The sequence below is a fragment of the Castanea sativa genome, chromosome 9, assembly GCF_040712315.1.
Source record: "Castanea sativa cultivar Marrone di Chiusa Pesio chromosome 9, ASM4071231v1".
In the NCBI taxonomy this organism is placed as follows: Eukaryota; Viridiplantae; Streptophyta; class Magnoliopsida; order Fagales; family Fagaceae; genus Castanea; species Castanea sativa.
In genome coordinates, this window is record NC_134021.1 from 6,650,418 (window position 1) to 6,674,875 (window position 24,458).

Here is a 24,458-nt window from a genome sequence, read left to right on the forward strand (position 1 = left end):
TTCAAAGCAAAGTTCTTTCCTAATTGTTCTATTTCAGAGGCAAGAGAATCGATTTTAGGTTCTTATGCATGGAAAATTATCCTCAAAGGTAGAGATGTCATTTTAGAGGGTGCTTGTTGGTGGATTGGAGATGGTAAATCCATTAAAATCTAGCAGCATCATTGGTTGCCAATTAACCATCCTACCAAGATCATTTCTCCAATTTTGGAGTCGATGGAAGAAGCCATTGTTGATTGCTTGATCAACCACGACACTAGGACCTTAAATAAAGGGATGGTGGATGGAATTTTCATTCCTCAAGAAGTTGAAGCTATCAAAAAAATACCATTGTCTAGATTTGTAGTCAAGGACTCCATTTTTTGGCCATTGTCTCACAATGGTCAATACTCATGCAAAGCTGGATATCGGTTTTTGAAGGAGGTAGATGGTTTTAATATCCTTGAAGAGCCCCCAGATTATGAACAAGGATTGTGGAACAAAATATGGTCTCTTGATCTTGAGTCCTCAAATAAAGTCAAGCATTTGATATGGAGAGCGTGTAAAAATTCCCTCCCTACTAAGGGGAATTTGGTTCGTCGTCAAATACTTAATGACTCATCTTGTTGTCAAATACTGTTTGGAGTTGTCTAGGGTTGGTTGTTGTTTGGGAAGCTTCGGAGATATGGAATTTTTGATCTGAGGTTACTTTTTAGACTTTTGGGGAATTCATGGCTTAGGTTATTGTTAACATGTATAGTGTTGTGGGCTTTAGGCCCAACTAGATTACTTGTATAGCATACATTCTTATACTACACTCTTACTTGTACTGCACTCATATGCCTCCTATATAAAGGCACTCATGTATATTCTTTTACTAAGCAATACAATACAATTATTCAGTATTTCTAACATGATATCAGAGCCACTGCTCTGACCTTATTCTCCATGCATTTTCTGATGCTGATTGGGCAGGAGATCCCACTGATCGCAAGTCTACCACTGGCTATTGCTTTCTTCTTGGTTCTTTTTTGATTTCTTAGTGAAGTAAGAAACAAACTCATGTGGCCCGCTCCAATACTGAAGCAAAATATCGTGCCCTTGCTGATACCACATCTTAGCTCCTTTGGTTACGATGGCTTCTCAAAAACTTAGGTGTGTCTACATCCTCTGCTATTCCTCTTTATTGTGACAACCAGAGTGCCATTCATATTGCTCACAATGTTGTCTTCCATGAACGGACTAAATACATTGAGATCGATTGTCATTTTATCCATTATCATCTTGTACATGGTGCTCTTAAGTTGATCTCAGTCTCTTCTAAAGATCAACTTGCAGATGTCTTCACCAAGTCACATCCTAAGGGATGCCTTCGTACTTTGGTTGACAACCTCAAGTTAGTCTCACATTCACCTTGAGTTTGAGGGTGGGTGTTAACATGTATAGTGTTATGGGCTTTAGGCACAACTAGATTACTTATATAGCACACATTCTTGTACAACACATTCTTGTACTACACTTTCACTTGTACTGCACTCATATGCTTCCTATATAAAGGCACTCATGTGTATTCTTTTACTAAAATGAGAAATCTCCACAATTGTTCAGTATTTCTAACTGATGAAGCAAAAGTTCGTCAGTCGATGTGAGTTCGTCTAGATAGTGCCAGTCACACTCCTTCGTCACGATGGAAGCAAAAGCTCCTCCAACGCCTCCAATGCCAAAGTTAGTGCGGAAGAAGATTTAGAATAATAACAGAATAACTTAGTATCTATTGTGACTGTGTCTGTCCATGTACCTTGTGTTAGAGGTGTGAAGGCTTTATATACTTTCTTCTGAACTCTAGCCGTTGTGGCATTAATGCCTTGCTTAGTAACGTTCCCAGCTAAGTAATGGATCTTTAATACGCCCCCAACGGTCTACCTAATTGGTACTGTAACAGCCCGAGGTATTACTAGCAGCATTGAATGATTCTGGTATTCTCGTCAGTGACATGGCAGTATTAGGTTCGTCAAAGAGAGTGGTGTCGTCTGCAGTATTGAATTCGTCCGTGATCCACCTCGTCAGTCCCATTACTAACAGTTTTAAAAAATGAGAAATCTCCACAATTGTTTGCCATGATCATCTAGTCAATATGGACGCATCAGGACCAACTTTGAAACCAGCAAACATGTTGCTCCACAAGTCAGTTAGCTCAATATGCGAAGGACATATTTAATGAATTTCGAGCTATCCGACCAGTTGTGTAGCATCGGCCTCAATAGCAATGAGTACAGTGGGTGCCTCCCTTTCCTAATCTTTTCCAGATTAACTATGATAGAGTTGTTTTCTCCAAGTCTTACAGGTCAGGCATTGGGGTGCTTCTCTAATTCAACCAATGAATCAAGCCCATACAACAGTCGAGATTGAAGCGATGGCCTCTACATGAGTTCTAGAATTTGCTTTGGAGGTTGGTAGAGACAGAGCTATGGTTGAGGGAGATTCAAAGATGGTAGTGCAAGCTTTGGTGTCAAAGGAATTCGGTTTGGTCTCTTACAAATTACTAGTGATAGATGCCTGTATAGTTGCAAATAATTTTTCTTAATTGTCCTACTCTCATACTAGGAGAGAGGGAAACAAAGTAGTGCATAATTTGGCTAAGTTAGCTGCTAATTTTTGTATAGAGGATGTTCCTCCCTCAGTTGCACTTTTTATTCAGACTGATTTGATCTCTTTTCTTTAATTCGATATCTTCTTTCTAAAAAAAGTATATGTATAACATTAATCAAAATTAAAGGATTCTTAACTCCTAACCATGAAATCCACATTTATAGTTTCTTTTAAAAAGAAAAAAAATAATGTCTGTATCTCTAATTTTATAAAAACATTAAAAATGAATAAAGAAGGTTTTTATTTAAAATATTTACTTATATATTTCTAGGATGTCTTCTATATATTATTTGATTTAGTGAGCTATTAAGGTATAAGCGAAATTAGAGGAAAAATAAACTGCATTAATAATTTATAAACTTTTCTATTTTTATGAAAAACGTTAAATATACTTTGAATTAATGATTTTTTTTTTTGTGTGGAGAAAAACACACACACACACATACAGGGGAAGGAAGATGAGATAAGAGAATACACTCATACGCCAACATCAAAATTACATGTGGCAGCTAGTGTCGCGAAGTAAATGATAAACTCATTCTCAAAAAAAAGGTATGTATGGTATAAAAGGTATTTTTGGAAACGAAAATAAGGTATTAGTCAAAGCTAAGGGGGCCATTATTTAAATTTATACATAAATTTTTATTTTTTACCAAAAATAAAGGAAAGAGCTGCAATTTTTGGAAAGTCAAGGGGCCATGGCCTCCTCCCTTTGCCCCTGGTGCCGCCCTATCTCAAGGTCCTCAACTATCAAATTTTATACTCATGTTATAATAAGCTCTAAAACTGTGTTTAACATTTCATTAAAAAAAAAAAACCCACTCTGACAAAAATAAAAAACCTTCTTTAAACAAAATCTCAGAATTATTGTGAGTTTTAGTTAGCTCAACTGATAAAGTCTCTTATGGTTGAATATGATATCATCAGGAGTAAACACCATATGTTAAAATTATCTATAAAAAATTCAAAATTATTAGTAATGTACCAAGAATTTTTTTTTAAATGTCACTATAAAGTATAAATTACAAATATTGGTTTAAGTTCGTTCAGAACATGAAAAATCAAAAGACAACTCATCTACGGCATTAATTATAGTTTATGGATCACACCACTTTTGTTTCCAATAATAGCAATATGAGTTGTCTCATGGATTCTCAACCGATTAGTTCAGTGACAACAATTTTACAAATTTTACCATAAATTATCACATTTACGAGTTATGAGCAGTAAAAAAAAAAGTAATAATATTTCCATACAAATCTACAACTTCACCGATTACAAGTTGTGTCAAAAATTTGCGGTAGTAAGCTATTTGATTCTCAACCGCTAAAAAATAAAGAATAAACAAAATCTCACACAATGGCGACCGCATATCCCGAGTGGTCCATCCTTTCAATTTCCCATGATTTCATTTCACACCAAAATATCGTATGTATCTAAGACAGTCTTAACTATCCTCACAAACAGGAATCATTAAACTTTTGAAAGTGTAGAGCCAGCGAGCGAGTGGACCAAAAAATAAAAAAGACAAGGAAACAACAACAACAACAACAACAACAACAAGTGAAGCAGAAGCGAAAAAAGTAAGAGAAGAGAGAAGCCTAACTACACATTTCTGGTGCTCTGCTTTTTATATGTCTTAAACTGTACAACGTCTCTGTTGAACACAGTAGAGTAGTACAACTACTCTAGGAGAGCGTAGCATATTATTATTACCCACAAAAAAGAAGCAGCAGAAGAAGAAGAAGAAAGAAAGAAAGAAAGAAAATAGTTCAGTTCTATTTAGAGATTGAACATCAAGAAGAAGAAGAAGAAGAAGATATGGGTATATTGCACGACGATTTAGTGATAATCAGGCCTGCAGAGAGAGAAGGGGAAGCAAGCTTGATTACTGTAAATTGCCCTGACAAGACCGGGTTAGGCTGTGACCTGTGTCGCATCATTCTCTTCTTTGGTTTGAGCATTGTTAGAGGAGGTACTACCCGTATAGTCTTTTTACCTTTTGATCTGTTTGGTTGCTTAAAAAGTACAGGAAAACTTTAAAAACTGTAAACTTTTTTTATTCCATTGTTTGAACCCCATAGACCATAGTACTAGATGGCTCAAGAGAAAACTTTCTAAAGTTTTGATTTTTTTTTTTTTTTTAAACTTTAATGATATATTTTTTAATTTTTATCTTGGGTTGTGAAACAGGAAGTGGGTGTTTGAGTTTTTGCTTTAATTTTGTGAAATCAGTAATGGGTAGATGAAAATTTGATCCATTTATTTGTTGATTTTTTCTGTGAAGATGTATCTACGGATGGGAAGTGGTGCTACTTAGTGTTCTGGGTGCAGGGAAAATCAACAACGAGGTGGAGTTTGTTGAAGAAGAGGCTTGTGGGGGTTTGTCCTTCTTGTTCTTCAGCTTCTGGGATTTCCTTTTACCGCTCTGAATTGCAGCCACCAAGGCCTCCAGATGTGTTCCTTCTAAAGTTCTCTTGTTATGATCGAAAAGGGCTTTTACATGGTAAAATTTTTGTGGCCTGCAGTTTGTGAGTAATTCAATACTTGATTTGGTATATGCATGTTTGTTAATATGTCTAGCTGGTACTGATTTGATACTTTTAACAATTTTCCTCAGTGAATGACTTGTTATATTTACTAGGATATTCAGTGAATACTTAGGTTTTTTTGAAACTTGGATGCTATCGTTTTCATAAAAGGGGTCATCTTGTGGTTTCTATTTAGTTGGACTTTATTATCTTCTTCTATCGAGCATTGTTGAGATATGAAAAAAGAAAAGCTAACTTGCAATTGTCCAATTTGGCCCAGATTTTTTTGTGAGATTCCAAGTTTTGAATTCTTTGTTTACTGTTTTGGAATCAGAAAAAGTGTCATTGTTATTTTGTAATAGATTTTGATGTTTATGTTTCTTTTTGGACAGATGTGACAGCGGTTCTTTGTGAGCTTGAGCTTACTATAAAGAAAGTGAAGGTATCCACCACCCCGGATGGGAGAGTGATGGACCTCTTTTTCATCACAGACACAAGGTTAGAAATATTCTTGATATATTCTCCTGAGATATTCATATTTTGTAATTATTAGCCTTCTACCATGTTGTAACTTTTATTGCAATTTTACTGTTAAAAGTCACTAAGTGATATTTATTTGATACTTTGAAATGAATTAAATCTCGTCTATTATTGTGATAATATCTAAGTATGAGTTTGATATGCATCTCATTTAAGTGGAGTTTAAAATGGTACTTGGTAAACGCTGGCGGACTCAGTTTAAATTTACTTCGCAATCTCGTGTCTTTACCAGGGAGCTTCTACACACAAAGAAGAGGCAGGAGGACACATGTGGTCGCTTAAATGATGTTCTGGGCGATGCTGTTATTAGTTGTGATATTGAAATGGTTGGTCCTGAAATTACTGCTTGTTCACAGACGTCTTCATTTCTTCCATCTGCAATCCCAGAAGACATGTTTAACTTGGAAATGCCTGACGAACTCCCCAGTGGAATTAAAACCTCTGAAAGTGTTTCCATCACAATGGATAACTCGTTGAGTCCTGCTCACACGCTTGTCCAAATCGTTTGCCATGATCACAAAGGTCTTCTCTATGACATAATGAGAACTCTAAAGGATTACAATATTCAGGTAAATAAATTAAAAATATAATATGTGAAGTCCATAATAGCTTATAAATTTTTACTATTCTTCTTTGGTAGATTTGAATTGTGAATCAGTTATTTGAAGCACCCACCAACTTGGATGGTTAGGCCTCTAAGGACAACCTTTATAATATTTCCTTAGCTCTGGTCTGGTAGTTGGATGGAATTCTTCTCTGTGCTGAGATGTTGGTTGATGAATACCTCTTTTTTTATAATTCATAGCTGGAAATGGTTGGCTGGCATGCTTCCATAACAAGTGTTGATGGAATTTTGAATTGATCAAATCTGTAAAACTAAATATTTATAAAAGCATTCTTGGACTCTACTACCATTGCCAGTTCTGTAATATTAATACTTATCTCTTATCACGTAAGCAGATTTCTTATGGGCGCTTCTTTACAAAACAAAAAGGAAAGTGTGAGATCGACTTGTTCATTGTGCAAGCAGATGGGAAGAAGATGGTTGACCCTAGCAAGCAAAATGCATTGTCATCTCGTCTCCTGATGGAGCTATATCGTCCTCTCAGAGTAGCTGTTGTCAGTCGAGGTCCCGATACAGAGTTGCTAGTTGCAAACCCAGTGGAGTTATCTGGCAAGGGTCGACCTCTTGTTTTCTATGACATAACCCTTGCTCTCAAGATGCTTAATACTTGCATCTTTTCGGTAATTCCTCTCCTCCTCACTATAATAATTCAAATCAACATAGGCTCTGCTTACAAATGTCTAGGTCTTCCTCACGCCCCAAGGGCATTAAGGATGTTTCAACTCTGAAATGGTCTTTAACTCACTTTTGGGGAATTTATTTGCTGGTTGCAATTAATAAAATTTTGGGTTGCATCTCGTGTAACGTGGTTGATGTGTGATCTAAAGGAATTTATGATTCATTATCTGATACTTGTTTACAAATATAGTTTTGTTAAATGTGGTTAGATTTATTTATTTATTTATTTAGTGTTTAACAAATGGCTAATTTAATATGAAATTGTTTTTACAGGCTGAAATTGGGAGGCACATTATTGGGGATCGGGAATGGGAAGTTTACAGAGTCTTGCTTGATGAAGGGGATGGCTTGTTTGTTCCTAGGAACGAGATTGAGAGAGGGGTTTGGAAGATGTTGATGGGTTGGGAGTGATAACAGTTGCATTATTCCTTCTAAAATTGCCACGGGCTTCCTGTACAGTTCAATTGTCCCTACTATTGTATCTTCTACAGCTTTTGTCATACTGTCTCTTGTGTACAAAAATGAGAATGTAAAGTACTGAGAAGATAGGAGAACAAAGTTCTCATAGCATTGTATACTTTAATGTTATTGTAAAGTGGTAGTAGATATGGTGCTATTCCATTCATGTTCTAATGAATGTTGAAGCATTTGCGGATAATGCTCATTTGTGGATTAATTTGGATCCATCTGGCTGTCCAACAATACTCTGCCATACACTGTTGGGGGCTGTAGATGATTGAGCAACGTTAGGTGTGGCCAAAGGAAGGAGGGAGGCTAAATACTATGTCTATATTGACAGTGACGGCTCCAGATTTTTTTTAAGGGGGTCAGTGGTGTAGCTCGAAATTTATCATGGAGGCAAGTAAAAATATAAGATAAATAATTTTTTTTTATACGTGCAACTTACATATTATATACATTATACAATAATTTAAAATAGTATTTAAAATATAATTTAATATAAATATCGGTAAGAAAATAATCATTGAATACATAAATAAATATAATTAAATAATTAATAATACATGTGGTCAGTCTCTTGGAGTCAGACTAACAATAAATGTGAAACTAAGAAGAAGAAAAAAAGTAACTCATATAAGTTTTAACTTTTGAAGTATATGACTTCTTAACCAAACACGTGATCAGTCTCTTGAAATTAGAGCAAGCACTGCAAAATTTTTCGGATTTAGAAACCTATAAAGTATTTATCAAACTACTTGATCAAAGAGAGAAAAACTAAGAAAGCAAGCACTACAAAACTTTTTGGATTTAGAAATCTATAAAGCATTTATCAAACTACTTGATCAAAGAGAGAAAAACTAAGAAAACATAGAAGGGAAAAAGAAAGATAAAGAGAATGAGGAAAAAATTACAAATATAGATATAGATTTGTTAGTTGCAAAAAAGAAAAGTGCAACAACTTTATTCTGCTATCAAGAAGGTTTTTTTTTTTTTTTAATTTTTTTATTTAATGAATGAGCAAAAATTTGAAACATTTTTTTTATTTATTTCTTATAAATTAAATATTTTAAGAGTAGTGCTATTGACACAACACTTTCACAACAAAACTTAAGTGGCAAGTTGTTAAAAGTAGGAAAAAAATGATGTTAGTTGTGGATCCTGATGAAAACTAGATACAACTTGCCACTTAACTTTTATTGTTAAATTATTATGAAAATATTGTGAATATCACATTAAGATGATCATATTCAAACATATATCAGCTGAGTTTAAACAAAATTTAAGGTTAGGGGTTCGAAATTTTATTTTAAGGGCTAAAATTTTTTATTAAAAACTATATATATATAAAATTATGGCCTTGTCAGGGGGTTCAAATTTGAACCCCCTGGCCTTAAGGTAAAGCGGCCCTATTGAGGTATAGAGCAAGTAAAAAAGAGTTGCCCGGCATGATTTTAGATATCAGTACATCTTTTGTATATATTTATTTAAGGGCGTCTTTATTTAAACATTAATTTTCATTATTTAAGTAATAATACACGTATTTTTATAACATTTTTGCATGCACACGTATTATCCCAACATTTAACCAACATAAAAATTTCTCACGAAACGGCGTAAATCATTTTTGCTGAAACTTCTGGTGGACATTTTGAATAGCTGTCTTGGCATTCATTCTGATGTTGAATATGTGTTTGTAGAATGGTTGTCTACTTGGACTTTTTTAGGAGTTTAACTGTTACACTCCTACTTTTCACTTTACATCCACATCTATTGGTCCTCGGACCCTGCCCATAAAAGCTAGTATTCAGCACCTGCACATGAAATTACTCCTCTTTTTCTATTGAAATGTCAACATTGACAGCTCTTGGAATTTGGAATCAATATTTCCCACATTTTCGCACCAACTTCAAAAGACTTTTGTGGGTAGGATTTATTCAAATACAATGGTATCTTGGACCAAGTCCCATGATTCTCTGTACCTTGTAAAGATATTCTTTCCTACACGTATGAATCAATTTTTTTGTTTTGGACTGTCCTCATCTCTCTAGCCACTGTCCTCAAGTCCACGTCTCCAGTCTCCACACCAAGCGACTGTCATACTAGACTACTGGTTGAGGGGAATGTATGTGCTCACGATCTTGGTTATTCTTTGGCATCTTATTTCGAACATTATAGATACCCCCTTCGTGGAAATTTCATGCCACGTCATAGCTGCATTGGTTTAATGTACCGCTCATGTATATGAGTTAGATTCAAGTGATACTGGTTTAATTTTATATTATTTTACACTTCACAATATTTATTTTTTGTTAAAATATATTAGAGTGACAGATTGTTAATGATAAACAAGATCAGTGAATTCATTAGTAACTTGTGAAAAATCTTGTCAAGAAGGTCGTGCCAGTAGCAATACTTGTATTTAGTCTCTTTACATTTAATTGTCATTTCCCATTGCCTATCCTAACCAAAGGAGTTATGTATCATCAACTTATCGTACTGATTGTAAGGATTATACTGCCTCATGCATATTCGGATACTCCATATCCTTTTGCTACTCAAATTACAATTTCCATATAATCCATGATCACCAGAGCAGAGACTAGGTCAACTGATGTTACCAGAAATAATCCCCTTAATTTGCCCAGGGTATTAGAGCCTTTAAACTTTGGATTTATTGTCAATTGGTAATAATTTTTTGTGTAGCTTATTCTCATAATTGACTATTAACCATAAAAAAGAGCCACCCTTATGTATTAGTTTATATATTGTTATATTTTGTAGAGTAGAACATAAACATTTTCTGTTAATGAGTTAACGGCAGGAACCAAATTAGTTGCAAGTTCAAAATAACAGGACAAACAGATGATTGATGATTTGTTTTTTTGGTTAAAATAGAGACCCATGTGACGTGGACAAATTAATGATTTGTTTTTTTTGGTTAAAAAAATTGAAAATAGTAGGTGAGACTTATAAGTATTAGTCTCAAACCTTTTTTAAAATGATGTAATTATTTTCTAACAAAGTACAGTTCATACAATATATTAGATTTTTAAAATTAAGCTATCTATATTTGTTATTTAAAAATATTTTAAATTTTGTAAGTTTTTTTTTAAAAAAGAAACATAATTCATTTTACATTCAATTCTTATATAAGGTGAGATATTTTGTAAACAATGTAATGTAATGCTGGTTGAAATTTATTTTTGAAAATGTTAGAAGTAGACCGAAATAGAACTAATGGACCCAAACAGACCGAAATGGACCGAACTAGATCAAATAGAAAGAATACCGAGTGGACCACATATACTGAAATGGACCAAATAGACAAAAATTGATCTAATGGACCGAAGTGGACCAAAATGCTACATTGGTGTGACTCAAAAGTTTAGCAAAAATAAATGCTACACTTCAATTTTTAGATATTATTATATAGATGTAGATGATTATTGGTGACAAAATCTAAAGTTTCAAATTTATAAGCATATTTTTGGCGACCAAATGGAACATTGCTGAACATAGTTAGCCAGGGATATTTAAAGCAATCCTGAAAGTTAGACAAATCTGCTAGCATTTTCACATTCAATATGGCAAACAAAAAAAGTAATAGAACCCATGAATAACTAAGGTACAAACTCATTAAAGTTTAAAAAAAAAAAAAAAAAACAAACAAAGGTACAACCGTACAAACTACATGTGAATGTTGCATGTATATCAAATTGTCGGTCCTCCATTAATCTTGATGCAACTTTCGCTGGTTACAGCTTCCAGTATATTCCCAATTTGTGCAAGATGCCCGCAACTACACCCCAAAATGTGATTTCTGCAAACATCACGTATAAGAGTGTCCCTACCTTCTCAGAGTGCCAAACATCATTAAAAACATGCTTCTGGATCCAGTACACCTATTAACAAATTTGAATGACCAATGAAATTAAAATACAATTTAAGAAATTAGGATTGTCACAAGAACCAGATTCAATATGACTTAACCATGGATTGAATATTACTTACTAGTGTTTTATCTTGACTTTCATAATACCATCCATTTACAAACGCTGCAAAGATGCCTTGAGCTGCCATCCCAAACACCAGCATTGCATTCATTCCTATCCATTCTAGCTAGGAACAAAAATGGTGTGCGAAGTCCCCACACATCAATCTGTTCATTCATGAAAAAATAAAGACAACAAGGAAAGTTAAAAAGACAAATGGTAACAATTTCTTAGTTACAGTGCCTTATATTCTTTAATTAAATTCAATCATGCTGCTTCATTGCCAATAAACCACATAATTAAATTTAATTGTCCTTAAAAAATGTAACATTATTTTTCCTGCATTAAGCAATACAACTATGTGGGCGAATTTCATTGGAAACCATAAGGTGCAACACTTAAAGAATTATACCTAAGTTTTGCTAGGAAAGATTAAGCTCTTATTTTTACCAGTATATAGAACCCAGAGAAGACAATACCAGCAGCTCCTGCTGTGAAACAAACGTAGCTTATGCTGTAGAGTTGCTTGTTGATAGGAATCGCTGCATAGCCAATGGAAATTGGAAAATGATTCCTAAACTTATCTTGCTTTGTACTAAGATTCAATCTTTTGAGTCACATGCATATCTTAATAATAAGGCAAAAGGTGACTGGTGAAGAAGGCTCACCATTTGTAAAATGAAGAATGATGGCTATGATTAGCAAGCTGAGTCCCATTGAGACCCATTGCTTAAGCCTTTCAGAGTGACTCTGCATAAAAGTCTACCTTCATGAACTTCAAATTTAACTTAAGAGTACAGTTTTGTGTAAGTTTAAAGTTTAATAACCTTAAAATGAATCAAAACGTGCCCATAATGGATGCCAATGGTCCCAGAGAGGATAGCTGAAATTGAACTAGAGGAAAATAGAAACCAATCAATGTAGTGATTTTCCAAGAATGTCTAGCTGAAATAATAGTTTTTCGTTTTAGTAATGTTAGAGATACAATAATTTTCACTAATTTTTTTTTTACCACGGTTGACATGACAAATTGTAATTGGAGCAATATCACTTTTACAAAGGTTCATCACTTATATCACATTTTAGTACCAATCACAACATGCCGCGTCTTCCACTTCTGAAAAAGATTGAGAAAATTTTTGTATTACTGAACTTACTGTATTAACTTTGTGATGATAAATCAACTAACCTTATCAAGCCTTCAGGTTCAAAGGGAGCTAGGCACCAAGTTGGAGCATCTTCACGTAATGGACCCTGATATGGAGAACTAAATGTGCAAGCCTACAAGTTTTGCAAGAAAGATTGATAGGAACAACAAATGCATGCAATTAAGCCAGTTTTTAAGTAAATTCTTCCTACTTAGTTCGTAGTAAGTACTGACCTTCAGGCGTATCCAAACAGGCTGTGAATAGAGATGTTCAATGCCCCAGACTTGTCGATCCACATATCCAACAGCATTACATGCAGGTCCTAAGTGTCCTCTCATCCCACATTGTACCTCCAACCAGGCCAAAATTTGTCAGTTTCTTTATAAAGAAAATTTTAAGAGCAACAACAGTTGAATAACTCAATGCAGTCAAATAATTATGTATCTGCCACCTACTGTGTATCTCTTTGCTGTTCCATCAGGGTTTTGTAACACGAAACTCCAATCTGGAATGTATAGTGCATATGTTGTGTTGAAATCAAGATGCAAGCTCGAAGGTTCATCAATGGAGGAAATGACAGACATGCAGAGAGAGAGAGAAAGAATGAACATTACGGAGCTTGAAAGAATGATTTCTATATATCTTAAATATCTGGCTCTGATTCTTTATATACCAGAAACAGAGTAACAAACAAGTCAACCTAGACAACCAATACAAACATGACAAGTGGCAGTAAACAACTAACTGACTATGCTCTGTAAACTACACCGTATATTGCATTATAAGCCTATGCTACTGTAGCTTAGTACTACTATATACAAAACAACTAAATAGAACAACTAAACAAGTATCTAGATATTCTACCCTTTAACAAATATCTACAAGTCTCAAATTTCTACAATTTACAAGAATTTAACACTCCCCCTCAAGATGAACTATATATGTTGACTAAGTTCATCTTGGATAACAGATAGTGAAATTGTTTATACCCGAGTGCCTTAGTAAAAAAATCTGCAATCTGGTATCTAGTACGTACATGGAAGGTCTTTATCACTCCATCTTGAATCTTTTCTCGGATGAAGTGGCAGTCTATTTATATATGCTTTGTTCTCTTGTGGAAAACTGGATTGGCAGCAATATAGATAGCTGCCTTGCTATCACAGTAAAGAGAAGTTGCATGATTGTGCTCTAGTCCAAAAGTCTTGAGCAAAGCTATCAACCAAACAACTTCACTTGTGACTGTAGCCATTGATCTATACTCTGATTCTGCTGAAGATCTTGATACAATTTGTTGCTTTTTACATTTCCAAGAAATCAAGGATTCACCAAGAAAAACACAAAAACTTGATATAGACCTTCTAGTATCTGGACATGCAGCCCAGTCAGCATCACAGTAGGCCCTAAGTTTCAATTTTGAGCTAGCAGAAAGAAATAAACCCTGACCTAGTGTCTTCTTTAGGTACTTAAGAATTCTATAGGCTGCTTGCAAGTGAGGCACCTTGGGAGAGCTCATGAATTGACTAAGTTTGTGTACTGAGTAGCATATGTCTGGTCTAGTGAGTGTCAAATAGAGTAATTTACCTATCAACCTTCTATACAAAGAAGGATCAGGAACATCCTCACCCATTGAACTACTGAATTTGGCAGATTGCTCCATTGGCACATTAGCAGGCTTGCTAGCTAGCAAACATGTATCAGACAATAGCTCCAAGGTAAATTTCCTTTGACATAAACTAATACCCTTCTCAGTTCTAGCAACTTCAAGGCCTAAGAAATACTTCAAAGTGCCAAGATCTTTTAGCTTGAACTTGTTGTCTAGAAAAAGCTTAAAGATATTCACAGCATCCACATTATTGCTAGCTATGAGAATGTCATCAACATACACCAACAAAATGATGATTGAACCTTTGTGGACCTTGGTGAAGACAGAATAATCAGATTTAGATTGAATAAAACCATCAGCAATGATAGTAGCAGACAACTTAGCAAACCACTATCTACTAGCTTGTTTGAGACCATAAAGAGACTTTGTGAGTTTACACACCTCCCCTTTGCTGCCAAATCCAGGTGGAGGAACCATGTACACTTCCTCATCTAAATCCCCATGAAGCAAGGCATTGTTGACATCCAATTGAGAGAGATGCCAACCATAAACAGCAGCAAGAGCCAACAATGTTCTAACAGTGACAAACTTCACCATAGGAGAGAAAGTCTCATAATAATCAATGCCCTCAGCTTGAGTGAACCCCTTTGCAACCAATCTTGCTTTGTACCTCTCAACAGACCCATCTAACTTGAGTTTAATTTTGTAGACCCACTTGCAGTGAATGGGAACCTTGCCAAGAGGAAGTTTGGTCATAACCCAAGTGTTGTTAGCTTGAAGAGCATCAATCTTAGCCTTCATGGCAGCTTGCCACAAGGGATCAGTCAAGGCTTGAGCATAAGAAGTAGGTTCTTTGGCAACAGTTAAAGCAATGGCAAAAGCCTTATGTGAAGTAGACAATCTATTATATGAAAGAGTAGAAGATAGAGGGTAAAGAATACCTAGACTGTCAGAAACAGAAGAATCATGAGATTGAGGTAAAGAAGCAGTGGCCAACACATGAGCAGATGCAAGATTACAGTGGTAGTCATGAAGATATGAAGGAGGTTTATGAGACTGAGAAGATCTTCTAACAAGTGGGAACTCAGGCATAGGAGAAGCAACAGGGTCAAGAAGATTAGGAGGATCAAAATGAGTAAGAACAGATGGAAAAGGAGCTGAATCAGAAGGCACAAGGTCAGGAAATTCATCTGGAGGAACAGTAGGTTCAGTAGAAGAAAAAGGAAAAGAAAATTTTGCAGAAACAGAAGAAATAGGATCTGGAATAGAATTCTGAGGTGGAAAAATAAGAGAAGAATGGGAAGTAGGGGCTGTGACAGATTTAGAGGTCCAATGTTTGAAAGGAAAAATGAACTCCTTAAAAATAACATCCCTAGACAAGAAAACAGTCTTAGAAGCCAAATCATACAATTTATAACCCTTGGTACCAAAAGGATAACCAATGAAAATGCATGCCTTAGCCCTAGGATCAAATTTTGTTCTATGTCTAGTTAAGGTTGAAGCATAGCACAAACAGCCAAAGGATTTAAGATGACTATAGGTAGGTGGATGACCCAAGAGTTTCTCATAAGGAGTAAGATTTTGTAACAGTGGACTAGGAAGCCTATTAATGAGATATGTTCTTGTCACAAAACACAATCTCCCCAAAACTTCAAAGGCAAATTAGCTTGAAATCTTAAGGCTCTAGCAACATTTAAAAGATGCCTATGTTTTCTTTCAACCACAAGATTTTTTGTAGTGTTTCAACACATGACAATTGATGAATGATACCCTTAGAAGCATAAAAAGAAGAAAGGGCAAATTCGGGTCCATTATCCGATCTAAGCACTTTGATAGGAACATTAAATTGTGTTAAAATCATGTGAAAGAAGGATTGAATCAAGGCGAAGCATCGGACTTATGCTTCAACAAATATACCCAAGTACACCTGCTCGTGATCATCAACCAAGGTAAGAAAATACTTTGATCCATTCAGGAAGGAGTGGAATATGGTCCCCAAATGTCAGCATGAACCAAATCAAAGCAAGATAAAGAAGCGTTAGAAGAATGAGTAAAAGGCAATCTATGCTGTTTAGCTAAAGGACAAATGTGACAATCAAAAGGCTTTGTTTTATTGCAAGAATTGATTTCAGGTACAATATTATTCAACAAAGTCAATCATTGTGCAGATGGATGACCTAATCTATAGTGCCATAGCCTAAAAGCACTATCAAAAGAATCAAGACTACAAGAATTAACAATTTTGCCATGAAAACAGGATGACAACATTGACAAAGCCTCAGAAACAGAATTTGGTAGAATGACCTGTGGAGTGCACTGCAGTGTGTAAAGACCTCCTTGCTTTTTACCTAACCCAATCATCTTCCAATGCTGTAAGTCCTGGAGAAAACAATAATTGGAGAGAAAGATACAGCAACAAGAAGGATTCTGGGTTAGTTTGCTAATAGAAATAAGATTGAAGGAAAAACTAGGAATGCAAAGAACATTCTCTAAGATTAAAGAGGCAGAAACTTGAACAGTGCCTATATGAGTCACCTTGATCATATCACCATTGGGTAATCTAACAGAAATTTGAACTGAAGATGTAATGGACTTAAAAAAAATGAAGAGAGTGAACCATGTGATCAGTAGCTCCACTGTCAAGATTCCAATCAGTGGAGCCTATATGTGAAGTATTGACACTTGAAAACCAAATGGAAGCTGAGAACCAAGAGGAGGCTGAGTTTTGATACTAGCAACCTGGTGAGTAGTGGTCAAACTAAAATGACATTGTGAATTCAGCAAACCAACCAGCTGTTGATACTCAGCTCTAGTGAGGGAGACAGATCATGGATGAGGAAGGCAACGAATCCTCCAATCCTAGATCATGGATGTACCAATAATTAAAACTATTAGCAAGGTCTGGTAGAAGAAAATTATAGCAATAAACCTTGTCTCTTACCATTGCCATCGATATGCAGTAAAAATGGAGATGTGTCCAGAGTCCAGGACAGTTGGTCTGAGCTTGGTTGTCAGAATCTCTATTAAAGCTACAACAAAGTATACCAGAGCGATTCTCTGCCAGCAAACACAGGAAAATAGTAATTAGCAGCACAAGACATTTTCAATGTTATTTTATATTCCATGTGATTAGGATTCAAAGCACCATACATGCATTGTATCACTCTTTATTCATAAACATTAGGTTTGTATATTGTATGCTATTGTTTTTGGAGCAAGGACTCAAGGAAAGACCTGGAGGATGCCACACCATCGGATTTTGTGCTTTATGTCAACTCCATAAACCAGTTCATCAGGTGCGTGAGAGTATCCTCCAAAGTAAACGATCTTCTTTATGGCAGAGAGGCATTCACTAAAATATTAAACATTTTGAATTAACAAAGGTTATTTAAATTAACATCCTGCACTAAAAATTTGATCATTTTAAGCCTTCTGGGGCAACTTTTTCTTTTGAAACTCCTATATGCAGCACAAATTTTTTGATATTAATAATACTATCAAGTTGAAGCAAAATGGATCAGACCAAGAACCAACAAGATAAATATAACAAATAAAAAAGAACAGAGACATGGGAAAGTAGTACCTTGAGAGCGAGGGCGATAGCGACCCCTACGATGAAGAGAAAAAAGGCATCACAAAGTCCGCCAAAGTGCAACCATTCCATGGTGAGTGATCAATACGGGCATAGGCTCCCCCACCCGCAGCATCACCTACTAATATCATCAACTACACACATATCCCAAATATTGGTTAGAGAAAGTACAACAAAACCTTTACTTTTCCATGGTGCCTAAAAAATAAAAATCACCTCCTGAGCTGTTTTGAATGGTTATTATATTTCAATTTATAACAAAGGTAAAGATGTGGTTGAGTAATTATAACTTTTTATCAATGCTACAACAAACTTGCAAGTTACAATATCTTGGTGCAAGTTTCAATATTATCTAGTTCAATAAGTTTTTTTTTTTTGGTAAATAAAAAGGGGTTAGGAGGCAATCGGTGTAACGTCTCTATTTGGATGTTACCATGGTAGTACCCTAACCATTTCCAAGCTAAATCTCGTTGTGTATGCAATAAAAAAGTACAAAGAGTATCAATGAGTTTGCTAAAACGTAACAGAGACTCAAACTTACAATTGAAGTTGTGTTAGCCCAACTTCCTTACCACTAGACCATCAACCCAGTTGGTAGTCCAATAAGTATCGTTTCTTTACTTTTTTACTAACTGTTAACATGATCTTGGGATTGGTGCATTACTACCACTTTTATTAGGAAAGAATCATAACAAATCATGTTAACCGTTGTTAAAAAAGTTGAGGAACTTATTGTCCCATAGTATGTGAGTACATATATGTGTGTAATCTATCCACTATGGTAAGGCCTCTGAATGCGTCCAAGGTTGCAACCCTCTTGCTCTTTGGCTTAACCAGCGGTTGTTCTTCCACTTTTTGTTCAGTTGGCTGATTGAGCACTGCCCTTTTATCGTCTTTCTCATTCTCCATGCGATCCCCACTATCAGTTCCATCTAGTTTTTCACTGAAATAAGCCTTATTACGATCTTTCTTCTCAAGTGGTGCATGGCCAAACCCTTCTTCAACCCTCCTTGCATCCTCCATAATGTTATAATTCTCTCTCTGTGTGCTAAAGTTCCTTAATAAGTTAGCAGTGAGAGTAATAGATGTCAAATCTTGAAGCCAAAGAGATAGAGAGACAAGCTAGGAAGAGATCAACAGGTCGGCATTAATTGGGAGAGGGTGGGACATGGAGTCCAAAATATATAGGCAAAGACCAATTAGTGAATAATATGACCCGGAAAAATCAAAGTTGAGAAAGACAGGAAAGAGGTCAGCAGATTCAAATGTTGCTAGCTAGTAACTATCATAACATCGTTCTTAATTAACTTGGGTTGATGGTTTTGAAGTTCACGTGTATGACTGTAAACACAGTATGTATATATATATGCTAGCAAAGAAAGCAGTCTCTATCCAAAGTATAGTAAAACATTTCGTACTCAATAAAAAAAAGCCTGGACCAAGCATCTTTGAAATACTATGGTGATCATTGGCATTTACTTTTGTACTTTTCTAAGTTGTCAAAATTTCATTCCCATACTTATAAGATTAGACTACGATGTTTTATTCAATATTTGATGTCTAATTGTCTATGTCATCATGTTGACCGTTTAAAAATATAATCCAAGTTAATTGCTAGCTTGGAATGATTGACTTTAACTTCAAAAGCATAGTCCTCTGAGTCTGGACTCCGGAGAGACAGACGTATATCCAAGCAACTTTGGAATTTGAATCAAGTAGCTTATACTCTGAAATTTCAATTTAAGCTTGCTTGTCTGCCTCCATTTTTTTTTCACATGTAACTTAATATAATACTGATCTTGGCCGTCCAAGGGTTTAATTAACACTCAGCCGGCTATATTACATAAACCATAAGCTTTGTGAGCTCAAAAAAAAAAAAAAAAATTATGGATGGCATTCATGTTGCCAAGGATAAGAAGGGATTATTGTAGACGTGATTTTCATAACTCCCCATTAGATGATTCCTTTGAAGCTATTATATATTATGCTTGATCATATTTGAAGCCATTTGGTTATGATTCTCAGATAGTTGAAACTGTTTGATTGATTGTTTTTGGGATCTTAAGTCACCGTTCTCTTTGATTCATGGTGATTTTTCTGGCTCTGTTTTCACAGGAATGGTTAGTAAAAGAAATTTTAGCCATAAAAAAAGATAAAAGAAAAATCCCACATTGCTTCCAGAAAGAGCTACCCTAGTTCATAAGAGGCCCCAGAAGCGCAGTAACTAGTTAAATGGCAGTATGCAAAATTCAAAGCGTCACAAGCTCTTCATACAGGAACAAAGTGGTCAAAGAACAGCAATAAGCGACATCTGAAGTGTGTAAAAGTTCGTTGATCAGATACCTATAGCCCAGACATTTACCCAAACATTTCGATGTTAGATTAAGTTAGGTTAAATACTTTTTTTTTTTTGATTCAAAATACATTGTTAACAACAACAAAGCCTTCTTCTCAAAATTTTTGGATCAGTTATGAATCTACAATAAATTAGTTTGAGTAATTAGATTTTACGAAACCGGCAACATATCTCTACCCTCCCCATTTTTCTAAGCTTGGGACAGATTGTGAACAAAATATATAATACTTAGCCCACACACAAGCGAAGTTTAATTAAATTCATTGTCACAACATCTACCATTTGATTGATTCAAATAAAATGATTGATCTTAGTCTAATCAAAATATCAAATCATATAATATATACAAAAAAAAAAAAAAAAATTGGACCTAAAATTTTTGTTTGTGTCAAGTGACTACACTTTTCTTGTGCTATGTAATCATGGACGGAGCCATGGTTGGATTTGGGTACAATGACCCCCCTTTAAAAGGAAAAAAAAATTATTATATATGGTACTAATTTTAGCAATTTTATTTTATAAAATTACACTTTTGCTCCCTTAAAAATATCATTGATTTTTTTACAAACTGTTAAGATAACAAATTCTTATTAGTTCACATTTGGACCCATCACTTACATTATCAGCAATTTGTAAAAAAGTTTGTAGTTCGAACATTTTCCTCATTTTAAAGACCATTAAAAAATTTATATGTCTAAAATCCAAAAAAGAAATATATAAGCAACAAAAATTACCAATGGTAAAACTAATAAAAAAAAATTAAGCCTAGTCAACTAATTTTACCTAAAAGAAACAATCTGACCCTTTAAAAAATTTTAAACAACTACCCGTTAAGTGACTAAGTAGCAATAAAGTTGGAGGCCGAAGTCACTGCATACCACCAACAGCAAAACCGCCTCCCCCTAACTCTAAATTCTAACTCCATCCATGTATGTAACTATCCTTTACTAATGTAAAATTCGTACATATGCACGGTACAATTAAAAACAACACAATTACACATATATGGATTCAAATTATACATTGTTTACGTCATAGATATATACATGAGTTTTACTCTTTTTATTATTTTATTATTTTATTTTATGGATATACACACGAGTTTATTCTTTTTTATTGGGTTTTTTTTATGGTTTATTTTTATTAGACTTTTCGTCTTTTGCATAACAGTAACTAACCTATAAATTTTTAAAAAAATATATAGATAGGACACGTGATGCAAAATTTGACAACAATTAAAATCCAATTTAAGATCTGATCGGGTTTTTTCTTAGCTTTATATATATGGATTAGAGAATCAAATAAATTGTATAATCCCCTCATTGTCTGGGGTGGTTTCAAATTAAACATGGGATATTTCTAATTTTCAATTATGAATATGAACTTTTTAAATCATTTCAATTTGTGTCCTCAACGAATCACTTAACAAAAAAATCATATAAGTCTGTGAATAAAACCTATCAAAATACCCAAAAAATAAAATAAAATAAAAATTATTCAATGTAAAATTGTAAGAACTTTGGTACATTATATGAGAATTGTGAATTATTTAATAACCAATTATTTAGTTTTTGTTACCAAAATATTATATACTCTACAATAAAAGTTGAATACTAATTGTAGTTGGGATAAGTGAATACCTCCCCTTTTACCATATATATATATATATATATAAAAGAACTAAAGTGTAATATTTATTATTGCTACGCTTTTGTTAAGCCACATCAACGAAGTATTTCAGTCAACTTCGGTCCAATTCGGACTTTATCAATCTACTTTGGTTAATTTAGTTCATTTTGGTCCACTTTGGTCCATTTGGCTCGGTTGATTTTGGTCCACTTGGGTCCATTCGGTCCACTTCTATCTATAGTGATCCACTTTAGTCCATTTCACTCTACTTTGGTCAATTCAGTTCACTTAGGTCTACTTTAGACCATTTTGGTCTAATAGGTCTATTTCGATCCACTTTGGTTAATTTAGTCCATTTCGGTCCACTTCGGTCTAAGTGATTCACTTTGGTCCATTTCAGTCTACTTTGATCAATTCGGTTCACTTGGGTCTATTTTAGACTAATAGTTCTATTTCGATCCACTTTAGTCCATTTGGTCAACTTCGGTCAATTTTGGCCTACTTGGGTCTATTCGGTCCACTTTGGTCTATAACAATTCACTTTGGTTAATTCAGTTCACTTAGGTCTATTTTTGGACCATTTTGGACTAATTGAGCCTTAAATTAATTCTTTTTGTAGGTTTTCTTTCCAATTTTGGGCAAAAAAATTAATGTTTTTTAATACCAAATAAACAAGCATTAGATAATAAAGGAGATAGTACAAAAGTAGGCCATTGACTTAAACATGGTCTGGAATAAGCCTACATTAGCTAACAGAGTAGTTATAGCTGCTAAGGTTGAAAAGTATGAAATTTTATTCTATTTGAGTCAAAATATTTAGTTATGGAATAAGAAATACAAATAAAATAGGTATTAGAAATTAGAGATATCAACCCTAAAACAATAGTTAAAATGATAAATATTCACAAGATTACCTTAAAATTCAAGTTTCAATAATATAGGCATTATTCTTATCTTTTGAAAGAAAAAAAAAATGCCACAATTCTAAACTTATATAATATTTAAAACTTGATATGACATGTTACATGTGTTTTATGGAATTGGGGGTATACTTTTTTTTTTTTTTTAATGTACTTGGATATGTTCAAATTAGTCAATCGATTATGATATGTTAAAAAAATCCTTTTAATAGCATCTTCTCCATTTATATATAACAATATTTTACTTATGTAATTTTAAAAAATTTATTAAATTATGTTTTTCATACACACACACACACACACACACACACACACACACACACACACACACATATATATATATATTCAAATTAGTTAACCAATCATGGTATATTAAAAAAATCCTTTTAATAACATCTTCTCCATTTATATAAAAAATTATTTTAAAAATGTAATTTAAATATTTATATTTAATTAATTTTTTCACACACACACACATTATTGTTGAATGCAAAATATATTCTGATGGTACATTACTCTCTTCGGCTTAAGCTTATAAGGCAGAAAGTGGGGAAGTGTTCTGGTGATGTGGGACTGCAATAATTTCCCAGGGAGTACGCAAATAGTTTCCCTGGGAGTACAAAAAGTAGCCACAAAATTGTTATTATATTCTTCTTAAGTCACATCAGTATAGTATTTTGATCAATTTCAGTCCAGTTTTCTCTCTCTCTGAGTAGAAGAGAGTGCCTTTATAAATTATAAAGTTCTAGCTGTAAAATGAATTTTGTAAAGCTAAAATTTCATATTTTTAAAATCCTTGACAAAAGGATGCTAAAAATTATGACAATTGATGCCAATATGAATAGTCTATTTATCAACCACACAATTGATTAGAAGCATCTACAAAACATAATAAAAAGGAAATTTATGGAATTAACATTCACCACTCATCACGAAAATCTAGATTGATATTACCATCACAAAGAATTTTACTTCAAAACACAATAAAATAGCATGAATCAAAATACGAATTTAATTTTATGCACAAGGACACACCTAATTCTAAAAATGCATTAACATTGTTATTATGTATGAAAATACATGGTAATATGAAAATGCTAACCCAAAAACTCTTAGATGTGACTTCTAAATGATGAATGAAAATTGTGGGAGGGGGAAGCCCGAGGAAAGAGGATTGTCAAATGGAATCAACTCGAGAAGAAACTGGGCCCAACTATTCATCAGATCAGGCCCAGTACAATTAGGATAGGTCAATTAGTGAAATTGAGAAAGACATCCTACCCAAGGAGCCTGAGGAGCAGATACTCCTCAGGAGACTAGAGACAAACCACTAAGGCCATAAGGTTGAAGGCCGAGGAAGGAAGTAGTGGCGTGCAAGCAAGAGAAGGAGGAAACTTCTAGATAAAACACCTATTATCTCCACATTCAATGCACTATACCAACTCAGTTTGTCGCATCAATGGCAGAATGACCCTTGAACGGTGCCCCCACAACTTGCAACCTACTTTACCACTACTAGCAAAGCAGTGATGGGACAAGTATCTAAAGAGGAATCAACAACGGTCCAAGTGGAGGGCTGAGATGTAATCTAAGCAGTTATATATAGGAAGGAAGATCCTCCTGAAATGGGGATTAAAAAAACTGAGAGAGAGAGAGAGAGAGAGAGAACTGTGAAATCGAGAAGTGTATATCCTAAGAATTGTTGCTCCTTGGCTAGCTCGAGGAAGAACTTGAATAAGAATCTCTATTTCCTTGTT

General features: G+C 34.4%; 1 protein-coding gene and 1 pseudogene across 1 annotated transcript; one reads left to right on the forward strand and one right to left on the reverse strand.

The window, feature by feature from the left end:
• The first annotated feature begins 4,114 nt into the window (after nt 1-4,114).
• LOC142611379 (ACT domain-containing protein ACR10) lies at nt 4,115-7,657 on the forward strand. Its single transcript, XM_075783492.1, has 6 exons — nt 4,115-4,600; nt 4,913-5,131; nt 5,549-5,654; nt 5,929-6,265; nt 6,657-6,941; nt 7,273-7,657. The coding sequence occupies exons 1-6, from the start codon at nt 4,447-4,449 to the stop codon at nt 7,408-7,410; spliced, it is 1,239 nt and encodes a 412-aa protein (XP_075639607.1). The 5' UTR covers nt 4,115-4,446; the 3' UTR covers nt 7,411-7,657.
• A 3,476-nt stretch (nt 7,658-11,133) lies between these two features.
• LOC142611246 (uncharacterized) lies at nt 11,134-18,819 on the reverse strand (annotated as a pseudogene).
• Nucleotides 18,820-24,458: the final 5,639 nt, after the last annotated feature.